Genomic DNA, 23,081 nt, shown 5'->3' with positions numbered 1-23,081 from the left:
TGGTGCGGGGGAATTTGGTGTTGCTCAGCGTTTCCTAGAACCAACCTGTGACTGATTGCACAACTGAATGCACAAAAGCATACTTTGCTGCATGGGAAGATGGAGTCTAGAGTATTTTCAGTGACTGATTCCCTCAATTAAGTGGTCTGTCACTTTTGCTGCTCCTGTGCAAGCCTGGCAGAGGGTTAAGTCACTTTCTGTCATTGGACAGGAGAAAGGAGAGGAGGAGGTGATACCTCTGTCTCAGGTGGAGCTTCAGCTGCGCTCAGCAAGGCAGCTGGTGGCTGGCACAGCACACACTTGACCATGTAGTCAATCAGGTCCATAAAGAACATCCTCCTGCACTGAGAGGCAAGAAGTCAAATATATTGTGCTGCTCTCTCTCGAGCCAATCCTCACTTCAAAGTAGACGTCATGGTCCCAGTAGTCAACCATGCATCAACGTGTGTTCGGCATGGGTTCTTTTACATGTCGTAAGTTGTGTTATGGTACAGCATCAGATATGTCTGTTAAATGCAATATGTACCGTGTTTACACAGTTGCCCTGTTGATCTTAACTCAGTTCCCCAGCATCAGCAGTGACGATGATGTAATGTAGATGGACTGCTGGTGCTTTCAGCACTGGGTTGATTAGATCGGCTTTGAGCAGGGTTAGGTAGCACAGCTATTAAAATGGCAACAGCCAAACGTCTTTCAAAGGACTCCTGGAATGCTGGCCTTGGGAACTGGGTGGAAAGCATTGCTGAGTTTTGTCAATGGAAGCAGGAAGCTAATGACTCTGTTCCTTGGGTCGAACTGCACACAATGCAGTATGTCTTCTGCAAAGTAATGTAAATATCAATGGAAAGCGAAACCGTTCATTTCAGGTACCAGGAAAAGGGACTCTTAAAACATGCAACCTTAGGTTTCAGACATGGTTCAGTGCTACAGAATCACGGTGAGGCGCAGTCACGCTGTGCTCCTATGGTAGATCTGACTCGTTACCTAGTGTTGCTTAATGTAGGGGTACTGTCGTGATGGCCCCTGGCTTGTTTGGGATGTCTCTGTGCTAAGCGTAAGCCTTTGTGAGGCTGGTGTGAATACACTGTTAGGCATCACCCCAACTACAGCTGAAAAATATTAGCCCTGTGATAGTATCGAGGTCACTGACACAAGAGATCATGGCATTCTTCTATGCCCAGCTGCTGGCAACTACTTGGCTGACAGGTATGGAGCTTTGAGAACCATTGCATGTGTATTTTTTTCTAATTCCCGGTAAAGATGCCCTACCATGAACAGCCTAGATGTACAGCTCTTTCTTGAAACTTTGGCCACAGAACACGGTGATTTATCTTTTGATTCCAGCCAGTGTGTCACAGAGATCTGCCCCAAGTGAGGCAAGGCTCCATAGTGTAAGGTAGAAAAGGATCCTCTTGAAGGGCTTGCCAGTGCACTGGGACAGCCCTGATGCTGCTTTCACTGGAGTTCTTCTCTATGTGGTTTGACAGAAGCGTGCAAGTGCATGTATGCGTGGTCACCTAATGGTTATTACAATTTCTTATTAAAATGTACTGTTAAAATAAGAGTGCATGTGTTAGAGAGAGAAGCAAGTGTACAGAGAGATTCTAATTGCAAAATTAAAGTTGGGCATTGTATCATTTTTGAGCACTGGCCTGCTGTGTGCAAAACTTCAATCAACCCTGTCTTAATAAACAAACTAGAAATGCTCAAATACATACAATATGATATCTGGAAAAGATCTGTGAGGGGAAAAAAAAAAAGACCTAATTAAAAGAGACTGCTTTTCTCTAGAAGCATCCAAACTGAACAGTCTGTTGGGCATGGGGATTTAATCATGGCTTTAAATAATAACCAAACCTTTTCCAGATCTGCATTATCTGTGTGATTAATTTCTTGATTTTCTGATTTGGTGTTTATATGCACTATATATTGATTCTGATCAGCTGTAGCATGCTGGATTAATCTTAACTTGTATTTTTAATACAGTATGCTGATTGCCTCCCAACTGGAACCAACGTATGCCAGGACAGTTTATCCATGTTTTGATGAACCTGCCATGAAGGCCACATTTAATATCAGAATTGTCCATGACCCAAGCTATGTGGCTCTTTCCAACATGCCTGCTATTGGTAGGTAAACAACATGTAGACTTACAGGATTTTTTCCCCCTAAATTGCTTTAAGAAAGGGTGTAATTTATCTGAACAGACTATATCAACAGTGTTCTGTTGTCCGTGCGCTAATGCCTTGAATATGCACAGAAAATCTGTGCCTATGAACTTAAAAATTTGGAGACAGTTATTCATAACTAATGCCTCTAATGGCAGTAATTCCATAGCTTTGTCAGTTGCAATGTCCTCTCCTCTGGTTGCTGGAGGCTGCACAGGTTTGATTCCTGGATTTACTGCTTAGTCAGTGTGCGTGACATCTGCTTAAAACAACACAGCAGCTCCAGTATGCAAAGCCTGTAATTGTGTTATTAAAGGATTCCCTTCATTCTAAGTAAATTTTAAGATGTATTTACAACATACAAAAAATTGTTTTACCAGGCAGAGACACAATATCCTCCTGTGTATGTGCAGAATAAGAACGAGAGGACTCTAATGCTCTGGAGATGCTCCTTGCTGGGATCTCATGTGGGATGTGTGTGGGACGCATGTGGGATATAAGATTCCAAACAAATTCTGTAAATTAGTATTCCTACAGGAATCCATTGGATCTCTTGCCTCCTTCTTAAATATCGTTTTTCTGCAGTTCAGTGCCATGAATCTTTATTTTTCACCTAAATAATTTTCAGCCTTAAAAAAAGAAGGTTTATGAGTTTTGCATGGAAGCTAAGTATTAGGAATTATAATAGATGGGATCTCTGTGAGAGGCGCTTGAAGCATTTTTTTCCATGTCTCCCTTATTTAGAAGGAATGTATCTGATTAAGTATTTCAGAATTCTCAGGCACACATGACCTATACTTGAATCATAATAGATTGTACATTTTAGAGATATGCAGCATGGGATCAATTGTCCACAGTTTGCACACATCCTAAATCTGACACAGTTTGATATCCTTCCAAGACTTCAATTAAGAAGCTCCAGAGTGGATTTTTGGTGTTTGCATGGAAGGTCACGACTCTGATACATGGCCGTAGCAAGGAGTCTGGCTGCTTGCCTTCTACCAGAAACATATGAAGTTGGTGCAGAAATACAGCATATTGAAGACAGGTGTAAAAAAACATGCAGAAAACACAAAAATCCTTGTTTGCTATGGAAGAGCAATGGTTTGAATATTTTCTTTGATTTTTTTTTCTAGATGTATCTGAAATGAAGGATGAAAATGGAAGCCTGTGGACTGTTACTACATTTAACACTTCGCTGAAAATGTCAACTTACTTGACTGCTTTTGTGATTTGTGATTTTGATTATGTCACCAGAACTGAGCGGGGAAATGAGGTAAATATGAGGCTGCATAATACATTATAGCAGTTTACAACAGAATTTGGCTCTGTGGCACATCATGTGCTTTAGAAGATATCACAGACATTAACTGTGCTTTCCATTCCAAAACTATTCGCTTATGTAGCAAAACTGCTAGCATTTATCCTGCAGATATTTCTGCAGAAAGCTTTCCTTTAGGACAGTTAGTTTATTGTCCTGTCCTGATCATTTCATACAATTCCACAAGTAGGCATGGGTCTGTATGTTAAAACTTTAGAGGCAGCTACTCTGCAGAAAGTACTGGTCATAGTTCAGGGTCTTCTTATCTTCTTAGCTCTCTTAGTTGGAAAAAATATCCATTTCCACTACTGTGAGAAACCACTGAAGTTCAGTGCCTTCTTCTTCAAGGCCCTTTGAGGAGCAGCGTTACGACATCAGTAGGTGCAATACTGTGCTCCAAGCATTTTGTATACTAGTATTTTAACCTTTTATTCTGCAGCGGACATATTTTTTTAGCCTCTAAAAGTGATTGTTTTGTGTTTGAAGCTTCTTCATCAGTGAGTATTCAGTTTTGCTCTTACGCTACAATGGGCAAAGCTTCCTGAGGGAAGCTGTAAAAAAGTATACTCCGTTGGCACCAGTCGTTTCACTTTCCTTCTTTTGTTGAAAGTCAACAGGGAAAAGGTGTAACAACTTCTTCCAAAATAAATAGTAAACTCAAGCATAAAGCTTATACTTGCTACCCATAATAAATGAGAGAACCATGTTAGCTTCATGGTTAGTGTGCTGTCGTTCTGCTGGGGAGAGGTGGGACAAGGTGAGAGGACAGTGCAGAGGTGACCTAGGAAGCACATATTAGCTCCTTTTTAAAGTGAAGATTGGACTTGGTATGTCATACCTGCATATCTACCCTGTATAAAACATGTTGGATGCTTACAGCTCTGACTGTGGTGCCTTTTTCTTGGGCTGATGTGTACTAATAGGAGTCAGCAAAGCAAAGCTTCCAAACTAGCATTTTTCAGAGGGAAGAGGCACCACTGCCCATCTTCTGTGAGACAGAGAGGTGAGGGTATTTTACCCCTTGGTTTCAGACAGAGATGCTCAATTTATGTCTCCGCAGTATTTGTGTGAGCATGTTTGTTGTGTCTGTTTTGTCATTTCTGGTAAGTAATTTACAACCCAAAACACCTGTATTATAACTCAAAGGTTATACTAGGATTAGGATTTTCAGTCTGCCCGGTATGTTTAGGTTTGGCAAAATGAAGTGATCTGATCTTTGAATCTCCTCTGAAGCCTCAGCTGAAAAGAGGGGCTCAGAGGCTGAGGATACTCTGTTGACTGAATATGCTTTATTTTTTCCCTTTTAAATTAAATCCTGGTGCTTCCCCAACTGTGCTGTTAGGGTTTGGCCTCACAGCTCCTTGTGAGATGCAAGAAATGTGGGGGGTTTGAGCTGCTAGGCACCGGGGGGGGGTCTCGCATCCAGAGATACACGATGGAGGCATAAACGTTTCCTCAGGCTACTCCATCACCTTGGGCAAGCAGCTGCCCTCTTCAGTACCATGACAAAGCAAATGGGCATGGCAGGGGAAAGCTTTGCTTGTTGCTGCCGTCTCCGTTACTCAGAGGTACAGATGTCATCTGCTCAGATGTCATCTGCTCTCTTTAGCAGCAGTGGGAGGCCAGTGGTCTGTTTCAGCCTGTGAGAAAGTTCAAGAGGAGAGATGTGTATGTTTGGACAGCAAATGCACTCTGAACATCCATTTCTCTCTTCAGGGAAAGAGTGGTGGGCTGAGGGAAAGTTTGTCACCCAGACTCGCTGGCTGGAATACACTGGATAAGATGTATGGATCTAAATAGTTTTACAGCATTTCCTATTTAATAAAAGAAAAATCAGGAGTCTCTTTGTTCCAGCAATATATAGTTGGATTCAAGTCTTGGCCCTTTTGAAGAGCTGGAACTCTCCTAGGTTTTAGCAGGATTAGGCTCTGTGCCACATTTTGTTAGGTCCAGCAAGACTTGGGTTGGGATTTTTTTTCATTAAAAGCTTCATTGCATGATCTGGTGTGGACAGACAGCATTTTCAAACAATGATTCACAGAAGAGAAGCAAAGAAAATGAAAATATGAGGGTTGTCTAAAATAATGTTTCCTTGTTTTACTGCAGATACGTATCTGGGCTCGGAAAGAGGCAGTTAAAAATGGGTATGTTGACTATGCTTTAAATATCACAGGCCCAATCTTTTCATTTCTGGAAGACTTACTTAACGTCAGCTACCTTCTGCCAAAGACAGGTGAGATTACTTATTTTCTTAAATGGACCACAAATGGCTGCTGATGCTGTAACGTTCACAGAAGCAATGGGTTCTTTTGCAGTATTCCCTTTTTATAGCTTATCGCATTCATGGAATAAACCCCCTAAGCTTTAACTCACTGAATTCTGCTTTCTGCATCATGGCTTTTATTAACCCGTAGCTCGGCACTCTTACCTTCACATCACGCTCATTCTCTTAAAGCATCATTTCCTAATGAAGAGGCAGATGGGGCTACAAAGTGGATAGAAAGGAGTTGTTCAGTCACGTGGCTATTTCTGGGATGCATAGACCTGCTATAGGCAAGTCCCTACGTCCTCCTAGTAAATCCATTCTTGCTATAACCTGTGTGTCCCCAAAGCATTCCTTGATTTCTTCAATATGTCCCTGTCTCACCTGTGAGTTGGCTGTATGTTCCTGCACATTCCTCCCCAGAAAGAGGTTCCTGCAGAAAAACATTGCTTCTGCTAAAAATGGACATCAGGTAAGTTAGTAAGTCAAGCTTCAGTCAAGAAAGAAGGGTGCCATCATGTGGTTCACTGTACAGTTTGTCTGCTACTTGTACTTGGATTCCCAAGGGCTTCAGCGTTAATATTATGGGGGAAAGTGCTCTTTTATACAAATTGGTAGAATATTGAGAGCACAGAATGCAGTTCTTATTTAAAATGAGTTTTGAACTGCCCATCATTGTAGCAGATTGCAGGATTTTGGAGGAAGAATTTCCCTCCTTTCTTGACTAGATAATTTGTTGATTTGTCAAATCTGTATTTCAGTACTTGAATGAAATAAATTTTCATCTGTGTAAATGTGTTATCTCCCAGTGTATTTAGAATAACACTACACTTCTTATGGAAAATGTAATATACGCAATCATCGCTTTTTAAATTTTGTTATCTTAGTAATCATACAAGCTACTCGAGGGCTGCAGGCAATTCTGTTTAATGCTTGTGTTCTTCTGTTTAGGAGCAATGTCAATACATTAATTCGTTAGTATAAAAATATTAAAAAATTGAAGTAGAAGAACAGTATCGCAGGCTTCCTGTTAGGTAAGATTTCAGTTTCACAGAATGCTGTAATACCATTACAGTCCCCATTGTAACATCATGCAATACCAACTGCATTTCCCACTGACTTTCTTTGACGTTTTCGCTTAAAACCCGGTAGGATTAGATGAACCAAGAACAGCTCCTTGTAAATGCTAGAGATTTCTATTGTGAACTCAAAATGTGAAATTAAGAATAAACACATATAAAGTTAGAGGTATTTAAAGGTTTGTCTTCACCTGATTTTAAGGCAGCTATAAGTGAGCTCTCTTCCCCCAGGCTGGCTAGATGAGGGCTGCCTCACCAAAAGTGAAATACCTTTGCTGTAAGCCTGAGGCGATAAGCCCCGCTGAGATGCGGTCTACCTTTGCTGGGGTTCAGCACCACGCTTGGGTTAACTGCGTTGCTTTCGGACTGGAACTGGCTCATGGTCAGCTGGTGTGGAGTTCAAGCTTGTGTCTGCTTCCAAAATGCTCTGTATACCTTTTGGAAATTTTGCTCTTTGCTGCTGAGTTTAAACAGTGTATCTTCCTTTGAGATTCTTGATCTTCATCCAAGGCCCGTCTCTGTTTTGTGCAACTCTCACATTTGAACTGGAAAACTGCTCCCTTGTATAAGGCAGAAGGGGAGCACAGAGGTAACAGACCTGCTGTGGAAACAAAGAGATGATGTTTCTAAGGCACCTTTCAGATAAGAGTGGAAAGGATCCCTCTACTCACAGAGCTGAAAGAGCAAGGTGTTTTTGTTTTTTTTTTTTAATCAATTGCTAGGCTGAAGAAAGAGGTGAGTATGATCCTTCCCAAACACACGAGAAACTCATACAGAGAAAGATTTCTGAGAGCCAGAAGTGAATGTATTCTCTCCTAGCCTTGGTAGAATACAGCCTTCATTTTTATTCAAAACATTTGTATGTACAACATACAGTACAAATCTGGGCTCTGTGGGAGTTTATTACGTGGCTCCCCGAAAGAGTGGCAATCACAGAGGAAACGTTTGACAAGAAGAAATTTCACAGACTGCTTGCAAGAGTGTTGCCATAATGCAGCAAAGAACCACTAAAATGTAGTATCCTTTAATTGCACACTGAGCCAGTGTGAGCGTTAAAATCATGTGAGCATTTTACTTCCGAAAATTTTAAAGATACCCTTTTTTTCTCTGTTTGAATCAATTTAGATCTGGTTGCACTGCCTGATTTTGGAGCAGGTGCTATGGAAAACTGGGGGCTAATGACTTTCCAAGAATCATCATTGATGTACCTCCCAAGTGATAAATTCACAAGCAGAAAGGCAATGATTGCCATAATTGTGTCACATGAGCTAGGACACCAGGCATGTGGTAAAAAATTCTGTACATTTATTTGTCTATGAGGTTGTTTCCTTCCAGTGCTGATGATGCAGTCACTGATTAGTAGAGGAAAAATAGGGACTTGACAGTAGAGGGTGTGAGCACTAGAGGACCGAAAGACTATTTGATCATATGTGCAGTTGATAAGTCTGCGTATTACAGACTGCATACTGACTGCACAGGACTCATTGATACAGAACTGTTAATGGGCTGCTTATTTTTTGTCTTACACAATACCTGAATGCCATACTAAAAAATACTGTAGGGATGTCGGGATGACACAGTTCTCTCAGTATACAGTATACTTAGTACTTCAGTGGGAGAATTAATGGACTTCATAAGTATTATTTTGTAGCGAGAGTGCATGTACGTATTGCAAAAGGTATTTGTTTCTCTGTAAGAAACAGCCTGTGGTATGATAGAACAAAATTAACATGAACACATTTTACACTGTAGCTGGACCTTTGTCCAGTTTTCATAGAGATTTTCAAAATTTTTCTTATTTGGTTTGGAATAATAATGCAGTTTTACTTTTTTATTGGCTATGTTTAATTTACTGTTGTTTGCCAGAGCAACAAGTGCTTGCACTTAGTCAACAAAACTAGCGAAACAGTTTAACTTGGCTAGTGCACTTGTATGCCCTTCTGGCAAGGTCTGTAACTTTTCAGACCTTCAGGTGAGCAGAGTGTTTTTATTGCAGGCCAATAAAACAAATATCAGTACTTTATTAAACTTTTTTTAAAACAAAAGTTGTAGTTCAAGTTTTTAAGAATTAACAAATAAAATAGAAATCCGCAAGTGATTAGTTTTTTGTTAAATGTGAACTGCCACATATGAGTACGTAGCAGCTGTTGTGGAAGTTTTACTGCTTGCCAGGATAGGAATTTGCTGGTTTTGGAAATGGTTATTTCCCCAGTTCTGTTTATCATCCCCCTGACAATTTCCTTTAGTTACGAACATGGGAAAATGGTTTTGTAATTGCTTGATAAATGCCCTACTTTTAATCATAGCCTGATCTTTTAGATCTTTAAATTTTTTTGGGAAGTATTTAAAATTGAATAGAGTAAAAGAATGACATAAACCACTGACATCCATACTCATGGTATGAAATTGTAAGTGAAACAATTAAAAAATAACTGCCCTGAACCTCCGACTTTTTCCAAGATGCATCTTTTTCTACTGAGTTTTCACTATCTGAAGGAATATCCAGCATTTTGTTCAATTGACATGTACACATTAAATCAAGTTACTTCAGCATAGGTATGTGTGCTGAACCTGCAAAACTGAAAACAGCAGTCCAAAGAGATGTTGAGACATTTTTTCTTTCTATTTAAGTGGTTTGGAAATCTGGTTACAATGAACTGGTGGAATGATCTGTGGCTTAATGAGGGACTGGCATCTTACTTTGAGTACCTCGGAGCTACCTTTGTTGAACCCAAGCTTTCACTGGTAAGTGCTAATGCTTACTGAAGTAAGTAAGCTAAAGTAGCAAAGTTCCAGCATGTAGGAAGACAAGAAAGCTGCAGGAGATGGGATTTAATCAAGCCATAGCTTTAGTAACTTAACTCCCCTGGGAAAGACCAGCAGGGCTAGACTCTTCCCTGGAGGGTTTCCATCTGCTGGGGGCTGTCATCAAACCCAGCTCTTCTACGGCTGGTGCAGAGGACGGCTGGACAGCTGTGATTCTGCAGTGACAAGGAGCTGGTGTTTTGCCCTAGATCCGTCATTTAACAAACCCAGCTTTCTCTCCTGGGTTCTGTAGCTGGTGGTTTGCCTCCCTGCCTGTCCGAGCACTTTTCGAAGCACCCCGTACCCGGGTACCTTTACTGAGCAGTAAGTACGTTGGGTCATTTTGAGTCTGTTTACCTCACTGGGTCCATGGATATCTGGTTGTGGATAAGGCAAATACAGTGCACATAGCTAATCCGACAGCAAGGTAAAACTCCTTCCCGTTCCACCCAAATGGGAATAAGCATAAATCCCACAGCGTATTAGAAAACTGCATCCATCATTAAACTCTGAGACAGGAGGACAGGTGCTGCTAATTGTAGCCGTGAGATGAGATGAGATGCACTCCCTGCGCAATCATAACTGTCTGTGCACGGTGCCCTCGGGTTCTGAAGGAAGGAGAAGCCTTTAGTCTGGGCAGACCCGAGACTGCAGCCAACCCAGTCTGCTTTTTATTTTGCTCAGATGAAATACCGTTTGTCACTTTCCTTCTACAATTCACCAAAGTACTTAATTACATGCTTAATTGGAAACTAATATAGGCATGTCAAACAAATTCTGTCAGAAGGATTTTTAGGTCATGGGATATGCTAACCCCCTGCTTTGAACTTCAACAGCAGCTCACTTTATTCTCTGTAAAGCTGTATTTTAATATCATTGAAAAGTATAAAGGCCACCAAATTTTAAATTGGAATAAAGTCTTTGTCTCCTTTTTAATTTTTTCATTTAGAAACTTTCCTTTCTAAAAATCAACAATTGCCATTTCATTTATGTCCATAAAGTAAATTTTAATACTGGGAAGTAATTCCATTTGATAAATTACAGTTATGTGATTTGCCTTGGAACTCCAGAGTAAATTATACAGGTGCAAGAATACAATGCAGTTTTATAAGCCACAGGCATTCACAGAATCACAGACTGGCTGAGGTTGGAAGCGACCACTGGAGGTCATCTGGTCCAACCCCCCTCCTCAAGCAGGGCCACCTAAGTCAGTTGCCCAGGACCATGTCCAGATGGCTTTTGAACATCTCCAAGGATGGAGACTCCACCACCTCTCTGGGCAGCCGGTGCCAGTGCTCGGTCACCCTCACAGTAAAAAAGTGTTTCCTGATGTTCAGAGGGAACCTCCTGTGTTTCACAGTGTGTCCTGGGCACCACTTGAAAATAGCCTGGCTCCGTCCTCTTTGTACCCTCCTTTCAGATATTTATATACATTGATGAGATCCCACCCCTGAGCCTGCTGTTCTCCAGGCTGAACAGTCCCAGATCTCTCAGCCTTTCCTCATGTCTGAGATGCTCCAGTCCCTTCATCATCTTTGTGGCCCTTCACTGGGCTATCTCCAGTAGCTCTGTATCTTTCCTCTACTGGGGAGCCCAGCACTGGGCCCCACACTCCAGGTGTGGCCTCACCAGTGCTGAGCAGAGGGGAAGGATCACCTCCCTCAGCCTGCCAGCAGTACTCCTCCTAACACAGCCCTAGATACCATTAGCCTTCTTTGCTGCAAGGGCACGCTGCTGGCTTATGTTCAACTTGGTGTCCTTTGTGTCCCCAGGTCCTTTTTCACAAAGCTGCTTTCCAGCTGGGAGACCCCCAGCATATACTGGTGCCTGGAGTTGTTCTTCTCCAGGTGCAGGACTTTGCACTTCTCCTTGCTGAACTTCAAGAGGCTCCTGTCAGTTCACTTCTCCAGCCTGTCCGGGTCCCTCTGGGTGGCAACACGACCCTCTGGTGTATCAGCCACTCCTTCCAATTTTGTGTCATCTGCAAACCTGCCGAGGGTACACTCTGCCCCATCACCCAGATCATTAATGAAGATGTTGAACAGGACCAATATTTGCCCCTGGGGTACACTGCTAGTTACTGGACTCCAACTAGATGGTGTGCCACTGATCACCACCCAATTACAAATTGAACCCTGAATATTAAATTTAGTGGCTGTTTACAAAGATAAAAATTGATCAACAAATTCGATCCCATTAATTGGAAGCCTGTGTTCTCCTTGAGAAGTAGAAGTGCTCAAAGTGCCCTGCAGTGTTTTAAAAAATTTGGGTTTTTTTCTTTACCTTTGTAATTATGACATTTTCCATCCAGTCTTAGGAGAGGTACTCGGCTGGGGGAATGAATCATCATTTGATAAAAAGAGAACTTCACTGATTTGCACCAAAGGAGCCATTTTCCCTCCATATTTCTCACTGGATGACAGTAGAAATGCTGCATAGTTAAGCCTTGCTACCCTTAGTAGCTTAGGTTTTAGGTTATTACTCAGGGTTGCAGCAGGAGAAACAGAGAATTTAGGAGGAAAATGCTGCCATATTAATGACATACAGATGTAAATGAGATACAAGTTTTCAGTTTTCAGTATTTGTTCATTTGCTCTTTAATACAGCTGACTTATTTTTCCCTGAGGATTACACTGTAATTGTCTTGGGCCTGACAGGCCCAAGCCCACAGTTTTCTCAGATGTAAAATTTTCACTGCCCTGATTAGTAATGTTGCATGTGGAAAAATGTTAGGATTGGGTGTAAGGTCCCTTTTACTTCATGGGAAAGTTATGGAGGGGGGAAAAGGATCATTCCTTGTTTATTGACAGACTATTTCTATTAGTGCTAATCCCATAATTACATTATCTCCTGAGAATAAGTATTTTCTCTTCAGCTCACTTTGATTTGTCTTCTTCTTGCAGGATAAAATCTTTTATGATCACGTTGTACAACCTGTCTTAAGGGAAGACAGTGAAATAGGAGTTCGATCACTGTCAGAGAGTGAAGACAAGATCAAAGGATCATTTTCTTTAATGTCTCTGTTCGACAGCATCACATACAACAAGGTTAAAAAATATAAAATTCTTCCCGTTTCTTATATGTTCTAAACTAATGGTAGGTTAAACTAAGTAGGTTTGAGAGGAACAGTGGAATATTCTGTTGAGTTACAGTACTTTTTGTAGGTAGTTTTGTCACTCAATATTTGTTTCTGCTGCACGCACAAATATACTGGATGTTGCAAATCTATTTGGCGATGAAAGAAACAGTGAAAACATTTTTAACCTCCGTGAAATATGAAGCGTAGCCTGAATAACTTCTCTAGAATATAGTTTGAAAAAATATTGCAATAGTAATTCATGTTTTCTCATATTTTTTTTTCTACTCCAGGGGGCTTCTATTACCTGGATGCTTTCTGGTTTCCTGACTGAGAAGTTGTTTATCAGAGCACTCACTGTAAGTTTGAAAAACTAACATCTTCATCTTGATTTATAAGCTTGAGAATTACAATTGCACAAATTACTGTTTGTCTTGCTGACGTTCTTCATTGAACCCTCATGAATTCTGATGCTTTTGTTTGTTTCTGTACAGTCGTATCTGAAAGAATTTTCCTTCTCAAATGCTAACCAAGATGATCTCTGGACCCACATACAGATGGTACTCATTTTATCTCTAGTATTCTTGCTCTGGTGTTTGGCACAATCCAAATTTAGGGTATATACTGTTTGTAGAAGACTGCACTGGAATTTGTCTATCCCTAGTGCAGTCTTTCCCTTGCATAAAATTTGCTTTGCTGGCTCTTTCAGCTAATGTCTTCATAAGTGTTTATTTGGCTGCTTTACTGCACCTGCCATCAGTGGAGCTAAGTACAAGGAATAGAGAGATGAGATGGGAAATTAAGGCCAAGTGGAGTTTTGCGTTTCATGGAGGTTGCCTAAGCGTACATGAAATTGCATAGCCTATTCTTCTGGAGCTTGAGTTTTGCCAGATCAGAGTGTATGGGCTTGATGATCCAAGATGCTGATGTGTCACAGATCCAGCAAAGTCTATACCCAGGGCAGTAGCTCCGCATTTCACCCTTTGCTGGTTTTGGCAGAAATCTGAATAAGAAAACAGGTGTTAATAGTAGGTTTATTTTTAAAAAACTCCACTTTCCTGTTCCTCTGAAGAAGTCTTCCATTGTGTTGCAGACTCAGTCTTAGGTTAAGAACAAGAGTGCCACAATTTCAGATGTGCAAGGCTGTCACATCTTTTAAGGCAACAGAGACTGTACCCGTTCACACTAGTTGGGACTGCCGTTAGTATCTTTTTCAATTTGTCTTTACTATTCAGTTTGTTCATTAGATAGTCACTTAAAAATCTTTGTGTTCTGGCAGCTTTATTTGAGTGAAATTAACAAAATAAGTCTGTCACAGCCATACAGGGTTGTAAGTATATTAACACTAAAAAGAGAAAGATTAGCAGTCAGGTTATAAGAATGAGAAATGTCATCTCAGTATTTCATAATTCCTAAAAAGGCTTATGCTGTCTTTGTAATAATGTCAATAATGTCCTTTTCACTTTGTTATATAGATTTTTTGCATGAATCAAAGACCATCAAACTGCTTCTAAGCAGTTACATTTTCTCTAACATGTTAGAACAACCTCTAGAGTGTTGCTGAAGCAATATCGGTAAGTACCTGTTTATCATAAATAATTATAATTCCTGTTTCTCTTGCAGGTTGTAGATGCACAGGATGAAGTTCAGTTGCCAGCATCTGTAAAACAAATAATGGATTCCTGGACATGCCAAAACGGGTTTCCAGTTTTAACATTAAATACAACCACTGGCACAATCAGTCAGGAACAATTTCTTAATAAAAAGAATGAAAACAGTACTGATTCTTACAAGTATGTTTAGCCTGTGTTTTTATTGTATGTTTATACCCTATTTTTTGCAGGAAACTGTTCCGTTAGGACATTATGTTTTGACCATCTCCTTTTTTAAATTTACGTTTTTTCATGTCATGAGCTGTCAAGTAAAATCTGTTTGAGGCTAGAGTTTGCAGTAGTTCTGCAAGCCACCTGTTTTGCCAAAAGATTGCTTTCTTCTGGAGTAGTGACTTTTCCAGCCACATAATGGCTTTGTCAGGACAGACACAGCCCATGAGTAGGTTGCAGGGCAGGAATTTTGCCTAGAAATTCCTTCTTTCCTCATCCCCCCGTTGTATGGACTGGGGACCTGGATGAACCATGCTGTAGCTTCTTTCCAGTGCACATATTCCCAGTCTCTTCTGCTTGGCAAGGGCAAACGGGTTGCATGTAATTAGTTATATAAATGACCCCTTTCTCAGAGGATGCTGAGTATCTGGCATGCAGCTCTGAAGTTCCTGTCAGCGAGCATTGCCGAGTCCCTGGTGCTTTTGCAAGCTGTGCTACTTATTTAGATGCCTAAAAAGAGTGATACAAGGAGCTGCCTTTGGTCACCCACTTTGGAAACTCATGGCTAGAGTTTGAAATTTCATGAAATTCAGCTCTCATGAGTGTTGGGATGCATGGACAGGGCCCATGGGATGAGTTCTCACCCAAGGAAAAAGTATAAAGGACGGCAAAGCCCAAAGCAAGAGGCAATAGCATGTGAATTTAAGCAAATCCAGGACAAATATTACATAATTTTTCATTTTCATGAGCAACTTCAGGGTTCTGTAGCTTTCACGTGTTTTTTTGCCAGGAGGTTTACATTCCCTCAGAAAGGAAATTACAGTCGTCAGAATTACAGTTGTATTGCTTGCCTGGAGCCTTTTTTAGTAGATACCCTACTGAAAAGGAGCTTTACATTCTCCAGAAAGAGGGTGTAATAAGTGAGGAGAATGAAATTATTGCCTGAAGAAGGAAAGCCAGAGTACAGAGATACAGTGGTATTCAAATACCTAGCATCAAACAGTAATCTAGATACGAGTGCCTATTTAAATCCATGCTACAACTCCCTTATCTTTGCTGAACCTAAGTGCTGATCCAGCAAAAGTACCACCATCTGATGAGGTTTTGTGTATCAGAGAGGACAGAAGGTAGATGGAGATTCTTGTAAGAAGGAACTCATCTGCAATCTAGTTTAGCATCAGCTGAGAGGGGTTTTTTTAAGTGTAAGAACTAATTATATTATCTCTTCTTTGTTAAGTAACACATGGATTATTCCTATTTCTTGGATGAGAAATGGATCATCACAACCCTTAATGTGGCTAGATAAAAGCAGCAGTAAGTAATGTATTTGTTCACACATGCTAAAACCAGCTGATAAAAACACACCTAACACTTCTATAAAGAGAATTTGAATTGAATAGGGAGATAAAACTTTATTACAGAAATGTCTGTGTTTATCAATTGTGTTAATTTTATGTTACCATAGCAATAGATTTTCAAATAGGTTAATATATTTTTTCTATGTTGCATCAAACTTCAGTATGATTTCACTATGTTTTGAATAATATGGTAGAACGCATACTATGAAGAGAGATTTCCACAATAATTTTGATTTTGTCATTTTGTACACAAATCCAAACTCCTAGCTCTTCATGCTTCTGTACTATTCTTACCCCAGCAGATCCCATTGGTGTTAATGACAGCTTTTGAGTACAGGTAGGATCTCAGCTGTGATATATCAGAAAATGATCAAGCTCAAGTAGTAGATATGAAGACTGAAAAAGGTTAAAACCAGCTGTGTGAAGCGACCCAACGCTGTCACACATGGATATCTGTAAAAACAGAAAATTAATATTTTCAACACTCTGTGATTTGTTTATGCAAAGTAAATGCAAAAATACTCTTATCAAAAGAGTAGAATTTTAAGAAGTTTTAAAGGCTTATAATAGAAAAATGAGTTTATGGGCATCTCCAAGCAAATAAAAAATTCAGTTCTTTCTCATCTTAGTGCTTTCCAATAAACAGCTATGTTTTTGAGAAAGAAGAAATGTAACCATAAGAATGGGGTAGTTATTTTTCTTTGGCAAGTCAGCCCTGAACTCCATTAGGTTTTGAATCAGTTACAAGGAGATGCAGAGACTGATGTGCTTGTGGAATGCTTAAGAGCAAAACTACAATATGTTGTGTGCATATCCCAGCTCTCCACCCTCTGTTTGCAGTGATTAAAAGCTATTTTCCCTCTTTCTGAGGCAATAAGATAGCTTGAGTGATCATTTCACAAGTCTATGGACAAGTAAATAAGCAAAAAGTGGATGTTTATTCCTCTGATTTAAAGTTAAAGAAACCAGTGATTGCTAAGGTGAAAAATAAGAAAATTTGCAGAAAAGAATTGTTAGGCAGCACTTACTTGGAAGGACTAGTGTCATGTGCTAATTTTTTCTTACTGAAGTGATAACAGTTCCATTTCCTCACCCATCATGTGACTTAAGAGCTACAGAAGTTATGAAAAAAACCCATCATGTTGCATCTGCCTAAAGGGACTACGATAAAGTAGAAAGTCAGGATTAAAACACATTGTATTTGTGTATTCAAATACACTTGTATTTGAAAGCCATGTATCAAACTTACCAGACACCATTCAGTCAAGGAACTTGCATTCATGTTTTAAGATTTAAAAAAAAAAAAATTCCTTTTTGACTTTTTGATGCATAAATAAACCAAATGGTTTCTTACAAAGGTAGAAATGTTAAGGGTAATTTTAAATTCAGTTACCATTTTGTTCCTGTGAGGTTGAAATGTCTTCTGGTGGAGAACTGTTGATGTAGTCATTCAGAGGTATTCATGAGAATGGTTTTGGTAAATGAAAATGAGGGATTTGGTACAAAGCACAGTTTTAACTTGAATTTTGGTATAGTTGATGTAGCAGCATAACAATACATAATGAGGAAACATCTCAAAAGCAATTTTGTGTATGTATATTTTTGCTGCAAATAGCTCTGCAGGAGCTAATTTATCTTACTTCTGATCAGGTAAATTAAACTCCAAGCTACAAGCTGGGCTGCTACCAGCAGCCAAGTGTGTTCATTTAGCACTGCACTGTGCAGTGTTAAAAGCCTGTCCTGTTGGTTTCAGGGTCCTCAGGCAATGCCTACATACTTAGCATCTGCCCATACAATTCCATTGGTCACCCTTCCTCAGTGATACATGTCTCTGCAGCAAAAAGAGACACACTAGGAAGAGGGTGCTGTTATGGTAGAACATGTTTCACTCAGCCTGGGGAGTGGAGGAGCATAGTTTTGTTATTTTAGCTGGATCTAACAGTGCTCTTAATGATGAGCAGAGCATTGAACTAATATGCCATTATAGGCAAAGTACTGCTCGTGCCATATTCTAGCCACCCATGCTGTTTTTAAATGGTTAAGCCAGTATCCACTTTTCCCTGTAATTCAACTTGTGAAGATGACTGAGGATGAACCCTGTAGTACCTGCTCTGTCAAAACACACTGAAGTCTCAGTCTTCTGTTCCGAGTGGAGCAGTGCTGGGTCTAGACCACTCACCAATATTGATTTATTGTCTTAAGAGAGTTTACCGCCTTCTTAAATCAGGATGATCATAGCCAGTTAAAGCAGCATTTGAATCCTCTTCTGATGAGGCTGCATAGAGACTCCAAGGCTGCACTGGCTTCTTCAGATGTACTGTAGGCTATCAGGAGCAAGTAATCAGACAAGCACACATAAAGTAGGTAGTAGTGAAATGAAATGGGACTGCAGAAGGAGGCCTTTAGTGAGTGATGTAACTCAAAAGGACTACAGGACATTTATTTAAAATAAAATTTTTGATTACTTGCTTCTTGCATAAACTTAGCTGTTTTGCTTTCCTTGATCTGTGTTTATGTGAATACTGGTAGGTGGTCAGTTCTTCCCTAAAGTAGTGAGAGCTGTGTTTTGGAGCAGCACTGGGAGCAGCATGCTGGGGGTACATGCCCTGCAGCAGGCATGTGAGGGTATTGCTCCTCATCCAGACTGTTTATTCTGGGTAACCTTTCTGAACTCTCCAGCTGCCTATGAGCTAAAGAGTAGGAGCACAGTGGGTCTTCAGCCTCCCCTTTGCCATCTCAAGGTGCTCAGTACCTGAAGGGTCAGTTGCTTGTTGAAATTATTCTGCTCTGCAGAGCAGAGATCACAAATGCACCGAGCTTTTGGGGGATTCTCTTTGAGTCCAACCTCAAACTTGTGTCTCAGATCTCAGAGGAACACCAAGTCCAGTGTTTATAAATGCAAGAGAATTTAGCAGTGCACAGAAAATAAAATGATACATTTTAATGTCACTTTGCAGAAGTGTTTCCTGAAATGAAAGTATCGGAGTCGGAATATGACTGGATCCTGCTAAATGTAAATTTAAGTGGATACTACAGGGTGAACTATGATCAATTAAACTTAAAAAGATTAGCACGCTTGCTTGAAAATGATCCAAAGGTAAGGTCATATTTGTTTTCTCAAGCTTGTAAACAGATTCTTTCCACATATTTCTTCTTGCAGGTCTTACCAGTAATCACATTGATGAAAACCTGGAATAATGAGAAACTCACGTGTCATGTAAGAAGAAATGATCCACCATTGCACCAGTGAAGTCACTGGCAGCCTTCCATAGTGGAAGAGGAACAGGCCCAAATAGTTTCACATAAGCATGAAAAAGAACTTTACATGAGATGGCATTCTTTCCTCAAAGTTGTCTTAGCAGCTTGTGGTTCTTCCAATCTCTTAAATTTGGTTCAAAGAGTTATCAGTATGGATGTGTGACTGAGCTTTATCTGCTGTTAGGTAACCATGGAAAAGGAGAGCTGGGAGAAAGCTTTTTACTTCCACATTTCCTCAAAGCACAATATTTCTGCCAGTGAAATGTCAAAAAAAATCATCTGACTTGGGTTTTTTGGTTGGTTTTGTTTTTCTTTTTGGTGGAGATTTTTCTTAGAAGAGGAGTTCCAATCAGTTCTACTTGGGCTCTTTCAGTCCTCTATAGACACTATAACTCAGAGTAGATTTCATCCCACCTCTGACTTCCCACAGCTTGGGCTGAAGGTGAAAGCAGTACAGAACAGTGATACGTGGGGTTGCGTAGTATTTAATGTTGCCTAACCCTAGAGTGAGCCAGGGGCTCCAGTAGTAATGTCAACTTATTGGTTTGGGTAACAAAGGCGAGAAAGTTTAAGCATTCAGCATAATAGTAATCAGTGCAGTCAGATGACTTCTCCAGAAGGTCTGGACACAAGGCTGATCAGAGCCTGCGGTGTGGTTAAACCTTTCTGTGGCACACTGGCTTCCTTTCTTTTAGCCTTTTTTCTTTCACAGCAAATCTAAGTCAGCAGGAAATCAGGAGCGTGCTGACTTGGGGCTGTTTTTTGGCACTGGTCAGTGGGAGGGTTCACTGGAGCAGCAGCCAAGCCGAAGGGGCATGGAAGCAGGGAGGAGACAAGGAGGGACCAGCAGTCCTTGTGAGAGCACAGGCTGCAGGCAGAGGTTCACCCGTGGCTCTGCCTTGGTCATTTAATTTGTGATAATGCCAGACACTCTGCTTGGGACTAATCTGAGTATGTATTCTGAACTGAAGCCTCAAAAGGCAAAAATGTACCAAAATGATGTAAGTAGGATATTTTTAGGAAATGCATCATTTCCATATTTTAATTTTCATTACAGTATGCAAGTAAGAGGGGTCTTGAAATTCCGTGCTTAATGTACTGTAGCTGTATATTTATATATAAAAATATATTATGTAGCTGTATATTTATATATTTTTATATATAAACATCCCTAAAAGCACATACATAATTTCAGCTTAATTTCAGCAGGATCCACTTTATGATGTTTTGTAGAAGATTTTGGCTTAGAAGAAGTGTAGGGACTTACCCTTCTGAAACATAGTAAAGCTTTTTTAAACTCTTAATGACATGTTTAGATCTATTAACACTACATGAATGCTTTCTGCAGGCTATTCCCGCTGTCAGCAGGTTCCAGCTGATAGATGATGTTTTTGCATTGACACAGTAAGTATGTTTCGAATATAGAATCATAGAATCGTAGAATGCTTTAGATTGGAAGGGACCTTTACAGGCCAACCCCCCTGCAAAAGCAGGGGCAGCTTTAACTAGATCAGGTTGCTCAGAGCCCCATTGCAACCTGACCCTGAATGTTTCCAGGGATGGGCCCTCCACTACCTCTCTGGGAAACGTGTTCCAGTGCCTCACCACCCTCATTGCAAAAAATTTCTTTCTTAAATCCAGTCTAAATCTGCCCTCCCTTAGTTTAAAACCCGTTGCTCCTTGTCCTGTCACAACAGGCCTTGCGAAAAAGTCTGTCCCCATCTTTCCTATAGGCCCCCTTTAAGTACTGGAAGGCTGCTATAAGGTCTGACCACAGCCTTCTCTTCTCCAGGCTGAACAACCCCAACTCTTTCAGCCTTTCCTCATAGGAGAGGTGCTCCAGCCCTCGGATCATTTTTGTGGCCCTCCTCTGGACCTGCTCCAACAGCTCCATGTCCTTCTTGTGCTGAGGACTCCAGAGCTGGACGCAGTACTCCAGGTGGGGTCTCACCAGAGCAGGGTAGAGGGGCAGAATCACCTCCCTCGACCTGCTGGCCACGCTTCTTTGGATGCAGCCCAGGATACAGTTGGCCTTCTGGGCTGTGAGCGCACATTGCTGGCTCATGTCCAGCTTTTCATCCACCAGTACCCCCAGGTCCTTCCAGCAGGGCTGCTCTCAATCCCTTCATCCCCCAGCCTGTATGGAAACAGAGGATTGCCCCAACCCAGGTGTAGGACCCTGCACTTGGCCTTGTTGAACCTCATGAGGTTCACACAGGCCCATTTCTCCAGGTTGTCCAGGTCCCTCTGGATGACATCCCGTCCTTCTGGCGTGTCAACTGCACCACTCAGCTTGGTGTCATCTGCAAACTTGCTGAGGGTGCACTCCATCTCGCTGTCAATGTCATTGATGAAAATATTGAACAGCACTGGTCCCAGTGCAGAACCCTGAGGGACACCACTTGTCACTGATCTCTATCTGGACATTGAGCCATTGATCGCTACCCTCTGGATGTGACCATCCAGCCAATTCCTTATCCACTGAACAGTCCACCCATCAAATCCGTACCTCTCCAATTTAGAGAGAAGGATGTTGTGGGGGACCGTGTCAAAGGCTTTACAGAAGTCCAGATAGATGACATCCATTGCTTTTCCCTTGTCCACTGATGTGGTAACTCCCTCATAGAAAGCCACCAGGTTGGTCAGGCAGGACTTGCCCTTGGTAAAAGCATGTTGGCTGTGTCAAATCACCTCCCTGTCCTCCACATGCTTTAGCATAGCTTCTAGGAGGAAGCTATATGTCATAGAAAATGATTAACCTACATGATTGCATTGAACATTGCTAATTCTGCTTCGTTCATTCCTACCCATATGTGCCTCATAAGAACAACAGCTGTTTTGACAAAATGGTGGGGGAGTTACAGATTTAATCGATTCTTCTGTCAGTGCTGAGTGATTTCTTTCAAAATTTCTTTTAACTTTTGTTCCAACTCTTAGGAAATATTTTAAATAATGGCACTGTCATGAGTTTTTTAGGGGCTAACCTATATTTGTTGTAACAGAAAAAAGATTCTGAGTGAACATTCTGAATTTTCCTTCATTTATTTTGGGCTATCTCAGCTATGCTGTCCTGAATCACTCTGAATACCTCTTTCATTTCCCTTGCTGATGGATGACTCAGTTGTTCGTGTCTGAGGTGCTAGAGAGGTCAGCAGTACTGAAGGGAGCTGAAGAAGCAATAAATATGCCTGTGCCCCAAACATACCAGAGATCCCAAAAGCATCAGACACCTATGATGTGGGAGCTCAGGGAGGAGGTGTCCAAAGCATACTGCCCCTGCCAGAGCCTGTGAAAGTAGCTCTGAGAGGAGGAAGTAAAAATTCCCATTCCTCCTCTCATACAAATGTCCTTTCTCATAAGAGAGCTAGTATGTAATAAGGAATGTAACTGTGAAGTATAGAACTGTGCTCCTATGTAAGTACACTAGAAATGTTTCTGTTCTGGAGGAGAGGGGCTTGAATGGGAATTTTATTGGGAAAGGACGAATTCCTTGCTAATTCCACACTGAGGCACAGAAATGCCATGCTGAAGTTGTTAATTCCAGGAATAGCGTGCATGTGAATTAAATTGTTTGATTTTTACAATAATGTATATTCCACAAAAGAAACTGTAATGAAAATATGTTGTTTAGCAATAAAAATACAAATGTATTATAACTCAAAACAGTGCTCCTTTCCTTCATTTTGTTCTAGTGAGACTGATGCATGATGTAAATGTGCCTATACTGTATCCTGCATACACAAACAAAATACAGTCTGCATACTGCCATGCTTACTGCCATGACTGTCTTACTGCTTTCATAGTGGCACTGTGCTCTGAAATAAATGCTTTGAGAGTTCACATCTTAAAGGCACCAGTGTTTTATATTTATCTTTCCAACGTCTTTTCTAGGTCAGTCTCCATGCAGTATCCTGATGTTTTATTGTCAGT

The 23,081-nt window shown here is 40.8% G+C and overlaps 1 protein-coding gene across 3 annotated transcripts in view; it reads left to right on the top strand.

Moving 5' to 3' along the window:
* LVRN (laeverin) overlaps window positions 1–23,081 on the top strand; it is a 40,250-nt gene that overhangs the window by 5,592 nt on the left and 11,577 nt on the right. For all 3 annotated transcript variants that reach the window (XM_075527059.1, XM_075527058.1, XM_075527060.1), the window contains exons 2-13: window positions 1,987–2,129; window positions 3,305–3,444; window positions 5,596–5,722; window positions 7,957–8,111; window positions 9,463–9,576; window positions 12,540–12,683; window positions 13,006–13,071; window positions 13,207–13,272; window positions 14,336–14,505; window positions 15,773–15,849; window positions 18,851–18,990; window positions 20,500–20,555. In XM_075527059.1, the coding sequence (XP_075383174.1) occupies window positions 1,987–2,129; window positions 3,305–3,444; window positions 5,596–5,722; window positions 7,957–8,111; window positions 9,463–9,576; window positions 12,540–12,683; window positions 13,006–13,071; window positions 13,207–13,272; window positions 14,336–14,505; window positions 15,773–15,849; window positions 18,851–18,990; window positions 20,500–20,555 (1,398 nt within the window). The remainder of the gene's footprint in view (window positions 1–1,986; window positions 2,130–3,304; window positions 3,445–5,595; window positions 5,723–7,956; window positions 8,112–9,462; window positions 9,577–12,539; window positions 12,684–13,005; window positions 13,072–13,206; window positions 13,273–14,335; window positions 14,506–15,772; window positions 15,850–18,850; window positions 18,991–20,499; window positions 20,556–23,081) is intronic.

This window comes from Mycteria americana, chromosome Z (assembly GCF_035582795.1).
Source record: "Mycteria americana isolate JAX WOST 10 ecotype Jacksonville Zoo and Gardens chromosome Z, USCA_MyAme_1.0, whole genome shotgun sequence".
NCBI lineage: Eukaryota > Metazoa > Chordata > Aves > Ciconiiformes > Ciconiidae > Mycteria > Mycteria americana.
This window is presented reverse-complemented; position numbering and strand designations above follow the sequence as displayed.